Source organism: Mixophyes fleayi, chromosome 1, assembly GCF_038048845.1.
Source record: "Mixophyes fleayi isolate aMixFle1 chromosome 1, aMixFle1.hap1, whole genome shotgun sequence".
Classification (NCBI taxonomy): Eukaryota; Metazoa; Chordata; class Amphibia; order Anura; family Limnodynastidae; genus Mixophyes; species Mixophyes fleayi.
In genome coordinates this window covers 323,865,258-323,877,471 of record NC_134402.1, presented here as the reverse complement: position 1 = coordinate 323,877,471, position 12,214 = coordinate 323,865,258, and the positions used below count along the sequence as shown (strand labels likewise).

The following is a 12,214-nucleotide window of genomic DNA, read 5'->3' as shown; positions in this document are numbered from 1 at the left end:
CAGTGGTGTTGTCCATCTGAAGTCTGGCCTTGAAGAAGCGCCAGCCATGTGCTCAGAGCCAGAAAATATGTTGATTGGTAGGGAAGACTCCTGAGAAGACACCACCTCCATCTCTAAGGCCGGCATCCACAGTGTCCGCCTGCCAAACAGATTGAGAAAGGTCTTCCCATCACTAGGTTAGATGGATCCACCAATCATCTCAGGGACACCATCATCTTGGAAGATTGTTGACATCTTAACAGAAGCGTTCCATGAGCATTGGAGGAGACTCAGAAGGGGGCACATGTGAAACTGCACATATGGAACAGCTTACAAAGTGGAGACCATAATCTTCAGTACTCTCATACAGTAGCTGATGGTCATGTGTAATTATGCAATAGGAGAAATTAGCCCTTAGAGATAAGTTCTTGTTCTAATAATTAAACAAAAACCTCTGTTGCACTATTTTGAAAAGGAGACCCATGAATAACATGGTGATTGATGGGACCAAAGATAACTTGTGCCATTCATATCCAGCCATAGCTTTCCAGGGTCTAGAGGGGCAGCTCGAAACATGGGATGGCTAGCTGAGACAGCAGGAAGAAATTTACTATGCCACCATTTAGACTGGGATAAAATGTTGTATTCCCATGATGTCCCTTAACAGGACAGATGAATGCTGCATTCACACTCCTTGAATAGTAGAATGGAATGCTTTACTGAGCTCCAGGATAGGGGAAACAACACTTTGGAGTGGGTATGAAGGATATCCCTACCTCATGTTGAGGCCCCACTGCCTTTATACCCGTGGTAGCCAGCTGATAGACAGACACATTCATCTGTTTTGGTATCTACATTATTTGAAGCCCAGATGAACAACTTCTTAAACTACATTGTTCCCATGTAAAGGTCACCTTAGCAACCCAAACAGTGTATAAAACTAGCCAATGAAGAAAGCAGGCTTTTCAGAAGCCTCCAGCCTCATGCCCGAGGTGTCCTTGATGTGCATCACATCATTGAGGAATTTTGTTCCTCTGCTGAACGAAGGGATATAAAACACCAAAACATCAAAGTAAAATAACATTTATATGAATCCTCTTATATCCCCCCAATCAACAGCTCAATAAAGATTTGGTCCACAAGAAGTAAGACGGGCACAGTTCTATAAAAAGGGAACTAGTAGGCTGGTTCTTATAACTAAGGTTCTGGATGTTCAGAACTAAAGGCACCTGCATAAATCATATCAGTCAATGGACTCGGAAAAGACTTGATTCAGAAGGTATCCACCGCTGTCTACTCAGAAAGACTCCAAGAGTTTACTCAGATGTGAAGAAGGGCACTTGAGTTTTGAAGAGTATGAGACCTAGAAACAGACTGAATCTGGTATCTGGCACAGGATGAATAAATTTGCTGCTTACTAGACCAAGATACCAGGGGGAATAAAAATAAATAAAAAAAATGAGTAAGCAGTAAAGAAAAAAGGAGCACTTTTCTGCACTGGTGATTGGCCTGAGAAGAAGAGTCCGAGTGTCAGACAACCCATGCTACTGTGCCCCTTGCAGCCAATCCACTGCCAAAGTGACAGCCAAAGTGACAACCACAGAGAAGAGAGATGTTCAAGTTTCTAGTAATTGGAAGATGATTGTGGAGACACGTGTCTCCAAGTGAATACAAAACATTTAGGCAAAGGATTAAATACAAATATAGAAGTGTGGTCCATTGTAAATACACTCAGAACATAAAAATAATAGCAAGAGTGTAACATCAGCAAATTATTATTACCCTCTAGCTAAACCCATGTTGGTAGTTACTCTGTGTGGGGCTTAGTCTCCAGCCTTAGACTGTCCTCTCCTGGTGTTCATGCTGATATTGGGTTGCAAAGCTATTTTGTCCTATTCAGGTTAATGCGTCTCCCAGCCAGGGATGCCAGCTCATACAGTGTCCTGTGCCAAGGACTCTCCTCACTGACTGGTCCTGCTCAGTGTTTGTGATCCAGATGACACTATCAGCCATCCCTCCATCATATCCTTTTCACATAGAAAATGCCATAAATTCTGATTAAGGGGCAGAGATGAGGTGTGTAGATCCCTGGGCACAATACAGATTATCTGGTGTTGAAAGATTCTCTACAGCCCCATATAGAAGTATCTAGGCATCCACCTCCCTTGAAGATAAAACACTCACTTCATTAACTGCAACATATTTCTACCATAATAGAATCTGTGATGAGGGGACCAGGAATAAAAAAGTATAGTAACTCATTCCCTATTAGTGTGGGAAACGAGGTACAGTTTGTCCAGGTGATAAGTTTGTCTTGTTTCATCATAATGGGGCAATTGACAGTTTTCCAATAGCTATTTGATTATTAGTTGACATTTAAAAAACAATATTTTAGAAAGCCGATACATGGTAGTATATTGTGGTACCTGGGTGGTGGTGGTACGGGTTTCTGAACACTAAAGCACAGCCCATGAGCCTGATTGGGTCCATGGTAAGGATCTTGTCCCAAAATGACAACCTTAACCTAAAAAATAAATATGGAAACAATTCACTGATGTTGGGAACATATCAAGCAGGGGGGTGGAAAAAAAAAAACACACCAAAAAAAACCCCTGACACACGTTACAACAACAACACAAGAGATTAAGTCATAGCAATCTGTCAGATATCAGCTTAAACTTCCGTAACCACCTACTGTTGACTGTAATTTTGTTTGTCGATATAATTTTGGATGATACTATTCATAAAATGTTTAACTTTTGAGTATTTTTTTTCTCTTGCTGCCCGTTTCATTTATCAGATGTTACCAATATCATAAGAGGGCTGTGTGTTTTGTCTTCTACCATTTTATAAAGACCTTTATGTGGAAGACAATTGGCTTGTTTACAGACACCTGTCAGATGCACTTGGAGAAATGTATTCAACAATTTTTACGTGCCAAAAGACTCCCCTCGTATATTACAACCTCAGGGCCAGAAAATACCTCTACCTGCTACCATATGAGGACCATTCATTAATTTGTTTCCCCTCGGGTTCTCTTTTAAGTCCCTTTTGCAGTAAAAAAAAAAAAAATCTTATCACTGAAATTTTATAAAATCCACAAATTACAAACATTTCTGTGTACAAGACAAGATTTAAAGTAACTTAAGATATCCTAAAAATAGGAAAGAGAAAACAACTTACATCTCTAATGTTGCACATTTGTGTCCAGGTAAACACCTGGTGTGGAGGAGGATACACAGTGTATCGTTTTCGTTCTTCCGAGGTAAAACTAGTCAACTATAACGGAAATAAATGTAGTATAGTTATCATCGATGTGTTGCACATGCCTTTAGAAATGAGACAGAAGCAACACAGAATTAAGTTGCTTTCTTTATATACCTAATGCTGGCTGCACATACTGCAGTATCTGAAGAGATATGGGGCAATGCGCCATTGTTGTATTAAGTGATCCCAAAATACCCCATTTCTAATTTCCATTTGAAATTGATTGAGTCATCATGAGGCATGTTGTTAACAATGGTCGCCAGAGATAACTTCTATTGGCCTATGTGTGCGGTCGTCTTCCAACTGCACAAACTTGTATGGAGCTTACTATACATATTTACTTAAGTTCTTAATTTGTATTTAAAAAAGATTAAAGTTACAGTATGTGGCAGCTCACCAGCGATGGGGTTAACAAGTGTTAGTCTGCTTACAGCACCCTTCATTCTCCCTTGTAATGTTGCATGAACAATCGATTACTGATGGTGACTCTTCCTTATGATGCCTTAGATAAGCAATAGGGAGACATACCTCTCAACTGTCTCCACAGTTCAAAGTCCTGACTGTGCGGGACAGTCACTAAATCCTTACCATCTTGTAATTTCCCATCCATTCTCTACCACAATGCAATAAACACCCTTCCATTGCAACTCCCTCACATACAGGTCACTTCACCCCCCTCTCCCCCAACATCATGTAATGTCTTTACCATCAAGCAAACACTTTTTACATTCAGCACAGCAAAAAAAATAAAAAATAGAAGGAACTCAAGAAATCCTTCTTCACGCTTCCCCACTTATCTTACTGGTGGTGCACAGTTTACCTGGGCTCTAACCACACTGCAGGATGCTAGCCACACATTGAGATTTGATATGCCCTTTATGTTTTATAAGGAAGTGCTGAGTTATTACATCAGCGTTCCTACAAAGACAGAATATGAAGTCCACATCACTTCTATGTGCACATTGCCCCCAAGTGCCTAGTTAATAAGCCTTCAGGTTGAGGGTATTAAAATGTCACAGGCGCATAATTTGGTAAAACAAAAGTACAGAATGCTATAGGTGAACCTCTACGGAGTGATTTTCCCACTAAAAATGACCATAACAGAATTTTATTTACTGATACAAACAATTTGATCAGAACATGACCCATTTTAACTGGTACACAAACATTTGCTCTCTCCCTATTAATGATAAATGTACTGGCCTGTACATGTCCTGCAACTTTCACTAAAACCATTAATCTTCCTAACCCCTTTCTTTGCTGTCCAGGAGGCAGACTGGTTTATGCTGCCCATGCTCTTCAAATAAAACTACATTCACACGTTAAAGCTTCTCTGTGTTATGATCCATGGAAAAGAAAATAAACTACATGGTTGCCATGCAGTCTGCTGCAAAGCTCAGTGGCAAACTGGAAAGATAATGCATTTAGTTAAAGTTGCAGGTGGTCAAATCACATTAATGCCAGTTGAAGGTGGACAGTGATTTTTAGATTATGTTAAAGGTTTTTGTTCATATCAATTAAGAAGAAAAATCTTGAATATAAAAATAATCAGATTGGGAGCCCATTATTGTGTATAGGGTGATATAGATCATGTCAAAAAGTTGAATGTGGTTGCACATGATTACTTTCTATGATATACATTCAACTTTCTGGACTAAGCAGAATTCTAATTAAATTGTGATAGTTAAAAAATTACAGACGTAATTGTCTGAAGTTTTAGAGGCATAAGACATGAAGATGACGGTGACCTGCTCCACCTGCCAGAGTCACCTCACCCTAAAGAGCATTCAGAAAATGCAAAAAATAGAAATAAAATAAAAGAAAGAACACATAAATTAGTGAGTGTGTAAGGTTTAGTCACACTGACAGTGTCATCTTTCTTCTGCACGGGACCATTACCATTAGGTTATACATATACACTATGACCTAGGCTTTACCTTCACAAAGTAGGGCTTGGTAAACTGGGCAAGCAATTCTTGCCTCCAGCTCTCCCCAACCCCTTCTGGTGCATAACGTGCTGCTAGTTTCTGCAATGCTGCCGCTTTATTCCTTTCAATACGATCAAGTTGCTCGGGGCTTAATGGAGGAGAGACTACTTTTTGGCTCTCATCTTCCTCTTCTGATTGTCGCGTCCTTTTCACAGGAGTCGTCTGAAGATCACAATCAGAGAACGGTCGGGTTACGTACTTCAAGTTATATTTAGCAAACAAGTATGTGGTTCTGTATACCCGCATGTTACATATGTGCATCATTCTGTCTTACAGCTAATGTATGCTTCACGTACACAATATCTGAGTGGACCCGGGCTGGTATGTGGTGATTATACGTATATGAGCCGCCCCCAGCACCATGTGGTAATATAATACACTGCCGGGGGACGGAACACGCTGTATTTTCGCGGTAAAAAGAAATTAGAGTTGGCCCCACCCACTGGCCGGATCCCGGACGGGGATTGGTTGACAGGACGCTTACTCGAGAGAGAAACCATGAAGAAGTGAATGGAATGAATGGGCTGTACTCTCATTTACCCCACATCAAAGATATCATGCACAGCTTGTTGTCACCACATTTATACGTGTGGAAACATCGGGCCGAGAGGTAATGTCACTATTATATAGCTGGAGTCTGAATGAATCCTATATACAAGTCTAATCTTTATGTGATTGCCATGGGTCTATAGAATCACGAAAAGTCTCAGTTTTTTTAGCAATGTAAAGCTAGTACCAGCAGCACACTGACAGGGGACACAGGACGCAGCATACCCAGCAGGAATAGTGCACACAGTGTACATGGGCTCTAACCACACTGCAGGCAGTCACTCACGGATACCCCAGCCACGTCTTACCTCTCCGTTGCACCCGTCTGCCCCTGCACACGCCTCAGAAGCCGATCTCTTCTTGGAGACGGGTGTAAAAAAGGAATTAATGTTTTTTTGTCCGATCATGGTTACCCTGCAGGAGTTCAGTGTGTCTGTCACTAGTCCGGTTAATGGAAAGGATTGGCGCCAAAATCCGCAGCCTCTCGCCTGCCTTCTAGGGGCGGGTCTAATGCACCGGTTACCATGGTTACTGCTCACTCGTGTCTGAGATCCCCAGTCCTTACACGCGTGACATTTACTTGAAGTATTCTTATGAGAATATACCGGGTCATTAGCCATCACACAAAGATCAATAGGATCGGTCAGTCAAAATCAGTCTCAGCAAACCCAGTTTTCTCTAATAACACGTCCCATCAATGTTGCTCACTGTAAATTAATTACAAAGAAGTCTCTTGTTCAACAAAGCACAAAATTCGAATTGTGTTTAAAATCAGTGTTGTGAGGAATTCATGGTTCAGGAATCATCCAGCAGTAGAATGCTGTAATCAGGGCCGGACTGGGACTAAAAATCAGCCCTGGCATTTAAAGCACACAGGCCCACGTGTTGTGGGCTCCATGCACTATATTGTTGCACACTGATGCTGGCGCAGTACAACATGATGTAGTATGAGTGTGTGTGTGGGGGGGGGGGGGGATTTATTTCTCCTAATGACCCTCAACATTACATTATTAGCACCCCAATTACATCAATAAACACCATGGCAATACATTATTAGTACCCAAATTACAGCAATAAATAACCCCCCACACACACTCATACTACATCAATCACCCCCACATTACAGCAACCGGCATCACCCCCCACATTACAGCATTCAGCATCACCCCCCACATTACAGCGTCCAGCATCACCCCCCACATTACAGCGTCCAGCATCACCCCCCACATTACAGCATTCAGCATCACCCCCCACATTACAGCGTCCAGCGTCACCCCCCACATTATAGCAATACCCTCTCCTACTTATTAGCAATACTAAGCACCAAACACACTACAACATTGCCACCAGCACGCCACCCCATACTACAGCAATACCACCAATTATACAGACGCCACTGTAGGAAACAATGTTTTGCTTTTTTCAAATCTCCCACAAAATAGCAACAACGAACAGAGTACTTACACACACATATAGGTAACAGGTACCCTATTCCCTCAATTAAATAGTAATGGCAGAATTTTCATGAATCATTCCACATGAAATAAAACTAACATATATCTAAAAAAAACATAACTATTGAATGATCAGTTGAACCCACACGGCCGCATTAAAAGTATTTCCATCTACAGCAAAATGTCACAGAAAAATATTTTTGTTTTACTACAGTAATTGGATATGCGTCTTTTATATTCATTTTAAATAACACAGTATATAAATTAAGGGGGATAGAGGAGGTGGGTGAGAAATAATTGGATGTGATCCATCAGTTTGATTAGATAGGAAACATCTAGATTATTTACCTGGAGGCGTCTACCGCCTTGACTCACAGGCAGGGCTGACAAGAGGAATTTTGGGCCCCGATACAGCAACTTCTTTGGACTCCCGTCATATTCAACTATGAAAGACTTGCCTTTGGCAGAAGTTCATATGATGCCACACCGTAGTGTGCCCAGTTCATATTATGCCACATCGTAGTGCCCCGCGGTCATATTATGCCACATAGTATTACCCTCAATACATATTCGGTCATGCAGAAGTGCCCACAAATCATATTATGGCATAGTAGTGCCCCCAAATCATTAGTAAAGCTCAGATAAAAACTCATTCACAAATAAAAATTGGTACAGCATATCAGATACTGAGTGTGAGTCTCCCAAGAGCAACTTAATACATCATTTACAATGCAAACAAAAATAGATATATTGACACAATTACAGATAAAATTTATGACAAGCAATGTTTTTTCCTCTTAATTAAAAATCTCTGTACAGATAAATATGCAAAAAACTTTACAGCGCAATAATGAGCAATACATAGTGTTAAACATTATTGGATACGCTGTAGTGTCCCCAGTTCAAGAAAGGATGGTTAAAAACATATTGCACACGAGAAAATATATGAACTTACCTGATTATGGCATCCTGTGTTCTGTTCTCCTACTGGGCGCGCTGGGCGAGGAGGGATCAGCAGCTGTCAGCTCACACAGGCAGTCGGGAGCAGGAATAGAGGGCAGTGGTCGAAGCAGAAATTTAGGAGTGGGGGTATAGAAAATATAGGTGAATGGAGTATAAGGGCTTGTTTTTTTTTGTTTTTTTAACACTTGTCCCCTCTGTGCATTTCCATTCTTCATTACTACTTGTGTTTTATGATGGCTGCATCCCTGACATTCCCATTCTTAAGATGTCTCTCCCTTTACACTTTCTTTTACCTATGCCCCTGCACCATCTTCTCCTTTGTCCCTCTCACTTAACCCCCTGCACCACCTTCTCCGCTGGCTCTCACACATCTTCCTGTACCACCTACTCCCCTGGCTCTCTCACACGTCTTCCTGCACCCTCTACCCCCCGGCTCTCTCACTCCTCTTCCTGCACCCCCTACCACCCTGGCTCTCTCACCCCCTCTCCCAGAACCCCCTTCCCCTTTGGCTCTCTCACCCCCTCTCCCAGCACCCCCTGGCTCTCACCCCCTTTCCCAGCACCCCCTTCCGCTCTCTCACCCCCTTTCCCAGCACCCCCTTCCGCTCTCTCACCCCCTTTCCCAGCACCCCCTTTGGCTCTCTCACCCCCTCTCCCAGCACCCCCTGGCTCTCACCCCCTTTCCCAGCACCCCCTTCGGCTCTCTCACCTCCTTTCCCAGCACCCCCTTCGGCTCTCTCACCCCCTCTCCCAGCACCCCCTGGCTCTCATCCCCTTTCCCAGCACTCCCTTCCGCTCTCTCACCCCCTCTCCCAGCACCCCCTTCCGCTCTCTCATCCCCTTTCCCAGCACCCCCTTCGGCTCTCTCACCCCCTCTCCCAGCACCATCTTCGGCTCTCTTACCCCCTCTCCCAGCACCCCCTGGCTCTCACCCCCTTTCCCAGCACCCCCTTCCGCTCTCTCACCCCCTTTCCCAGCACCCCCTTCCGCTCTCTCACCCCCTTTCCCAGCACCCCCTTTGGCTCTCTCACCCCCTCTCCCAGCACCCCCTGGCTCTCACCCCCTTTCCCAGCACCCCCTTCGGCTCTCTCACCTCCTTTCCCAGCACCCCCTTTGACTCTCTCACCCCCTCTCCCAGCACCCCCTGGCTCTCACCCACTCTCCTAGCACCCCTTGGCTCTCACCCCCTTTCCCAGCACCCCCTGGCTCTCACCCCCGCGACACCCCCCCCCCAAAAAATCGCGGCACCCCCGCGACCACCCTCCGAAAATCGCGGGCACCCCCCGAAAATCGCGGCACCCCCGCGACCCCCCCCTCTCCGAAAATCGCGGGCACCCCCGCGACCCCCCCCCTCCGAAAATCGCGGGCACCCCCCGAAAATCGCGGGCACCCCCCCCTCTTCAGTAAAAAAAAAAAGCAAATTACAAAAAAAAACAGGAAACTCACCAGTGTAACTGGCTGCACAGCATAACGGGGGAGGGAGCTGGGGAGCGCGCAGCAGAGGTGGCTGGTTCCTGGAACCACCAGCCACCAAGAAGACAGGGGGAGTTGGGCCGGCCCATATAGCCATCGGCCCTTCTGGCATTTGCCAGAAGTGCCAGATGGCCAGTCCGGCCCTGGCTGTAATGTAAATATCTTTACGCAGATAGATATATATATATATATATATATATATATATTGCCATGCATATTGCTTTAATCTGTATATTCTCCTGAATAATGGAAGCCTATTTGCCATAGACTTGCTGATATCAAGAAGACTCCCAGGAAAGCAGACTGACCTCCCACGCAAGTGTGGCCACCTGACACACTTATTTATCCTCTTTGGGGGCTCAAGTTGTATTTGTGGCTGGTTGGGTAGTTTTGACGGAAGGAGTAGTGTGATGATTATGTAGTATATCTAAGGACTGATAGTCATATTCTGTTGAATTCATGTATGACAATGTGTGTTTTATGTAACCTCTCAAAGTATGTTCTGCTGACTGACCTAGGTGACCTGTGCAATTAAGTCTTTTGAAACTAGCCAGATAGATAAGGGTTTTGGGGGAGTTTAGAGGCCCAAATTTTGTAAACCATGTGTCCACTCAAGCAGAACAGAGATGAGAGATTCTCTACTATGTCCAAACATATATCTTAGTGATAGATAATTTACTCTGAAAACTCTTATGTCCCTTTTGGGAATCAATTTGACTTATTGAAAGTGAAATTCCTAATGTGGGGGTTAAGGAGCCTGCAAGAAAATAGTTTAAAAATCCCTTGTACTAATAGGACAGTGTCCATTTCTTGAGGAGAGTCTGTCAAGACTGAAATGTGCCATTATTCTGTGTGTATTCCTCACACGCCAATTCCTGAAACTTGTAAGTAGGGATTCTGGTTTTATTTCCTATTTTATTTTCTTAAACTCATTTGTGCATTATTTTATGTCTGTTTATTACCTTTTTGTAAATAAGCCTTGGAAACATTTTTCAGAGTAAACCATATTTTATTTAGCGTACTCTCCGTGATTCTTTTATGAACTGCCGATGCCCAGGGAGGCTCATTCTACAGGTGTTTGTGATTTAATTGTGAAACATTAATAAGTGGTTCTGGTGAGCGTAAGGACACCATAATAAATCCTTTGTCATGGCAGAAAAGGTGTATTCATTGTGAATTAACTAAGGTAACACCAGTCATGGCCAGCTGTTCAGATTTCTGTATCTGGGACAGACTGGGTGTTCGTGACAAGAAGTGACTGCTGGAGTGTAGTGAGGCCGTTGCCAAGGCAACAGTCGGGACGCTCTCAGCTTGCAGCGCTGTGTCCCGGCATCTAGTGCAGCCGGGCATGCGCGCAATATAATTAGTTATTGCCCATCTGGGCTGTTCCTCCCCCTGCTGCACAGATCAATTTCTATTGGGCCACATCTGTATATAAGGCAGGAAAGGGCAAGCCCTCCCTGCCGGTTATAGTCCCTGTTATTCTGCATACTACCCTTCTGTGTCTTTGCTCCCTGATTATCTCTTGGATCCTGATTATTGTTGCCGATCCATTGCCTGGATGCTGACCTCCATTGATTGCTTGTGACCCTTGACCTATTGCCTGGATACTGACTACGATTATTTGCTTGTGACCCTTGATCTATTGCCTGGATACTGACTATGATTGTTTGCTTGTGACCCTTGATCTATTGCCTGGTTCTGACGCTGCCGTATTGCCAGTGACCTGTTTGACCCCAGCCTGGACCTTGGCTTTATCGTTTTGCTGACACCCTCATTACGGCTGCTGGAATCATCACTCCACCTCTGCGTATTCACCTGCGCTACGTTCTCACGGTATCAGCTCCTACTACTAGAGTACAAGACCTGGGGGCATCAGAGTACCTGTGAGCGCGTCTAGCTCTACGGGAAAAGCGGTTCCTATAGGTGAAGACCTCTAAAGCGGTTCTAGGAGCTGATACCTGGGGCGTGAGCCGTAACATTATAACCGGACAAAAATATACGCTAGGAGTGAGTGAATTGTCTTGTATTCGGTCCTATGGAGCCAAGTTCGGCACAAGTGTTGGCAGGACAAATCCAGACCTTGTCCCAAAAGGTTCAAGAGTAGTCTCAGCGGCAGACTTCCCAGGAACAGGCATCAAGAGCCTCACAAGCTGCTCAGTCTTCAGTTGTGGAACCCAAGATGTATTTACCAGACCGCTTTTCGGGAGACCGTAGACTCTTCCGTAACTTCCGTGAAAGCTGCAAACTCTACTTTCAAGTTGAGACCACTCTCATCTGGATCTCCACAGAAAAGAGTGGGGATAATTATTTCCCTCCTTCAAGGGGATCCTCAATCTTGGGCATTCAGTCTAGATCCTAACAGTCCTCACTTGCAATCTGTGGACACCTTTTTTGAAGCTCTTGGCTTGATTTATGATGACCCGGACTGAGTGACTTCTGCTGAAGCACAGCTCCGATCCTTAACGCAAGGATGGCGTTCCACTGAAGAGTATTGCTCCAACTTCAGGTGTTGGTCCTCGGACTGTGCATGGAATGACC

General features: G+C 44.1%; 2 protein-coding genes across 4 annotated transcripts in view; one reads left to right on the top strand and one right to left on the bottom strand.

Moving 5' to 3' along the window:
* The window catches only part of UNG (uracil DNA glycosylase), a 26,645-nt gene extending 20,378 nt beyond the window's left edge, over positions 1 to 6,267 (bottom strand). For both annotated transcript variants that reach the window (XM_075214175.1, XM_075214167.1), the window contains exons 1-4: positions 6,092 to 6,267; positions 5,184 to 5,396; positions 3,163 to 3,258; positions 2,406 to 2,503 (exon numbers count right to left, since the gene is read on the bottom strand). In XM_075214175.1, coding sequence (XP_075070276.1) covers positions 2,406 to 2,503; positions 3,163 to 3,258; positions 5,184 to 5,396; positions 6,092 to 6,190 — 506 coding nt within the window. In that variant the 5' untranslated portion in view covers positions 6,191 to 6,267. The remainder of the gene's footprint in view (positions 1 to 2,405; positions 2,504 to 3,162; positions 3,259 to 5,183; positions 5,397 to 6,091) is intronic.
* The window catches only part of ALKBH2 (alkB homolog 2, alpha-ketoglutarate dependent dioxygenase), a 25,646-nt gene continuing 19,022 nt past the window's right edge, over positions 5,591 to 12,214 (top strand). Inside the window, exon 1 of one of the 2 annotated variants that reach the window (XM_075214188.1) lies at positions 5,591 to 5,844. The gene's annotated coding sequence lies outside the window, so the exon portion shown is untranslated. Of the gene's footprint in view, positions 5,845 to 6,373; positions 6,426 to 12,214 lie in introns of those variants that run through there. The other variant, XM_075214194.1, reaches the window with a different exon arrangement.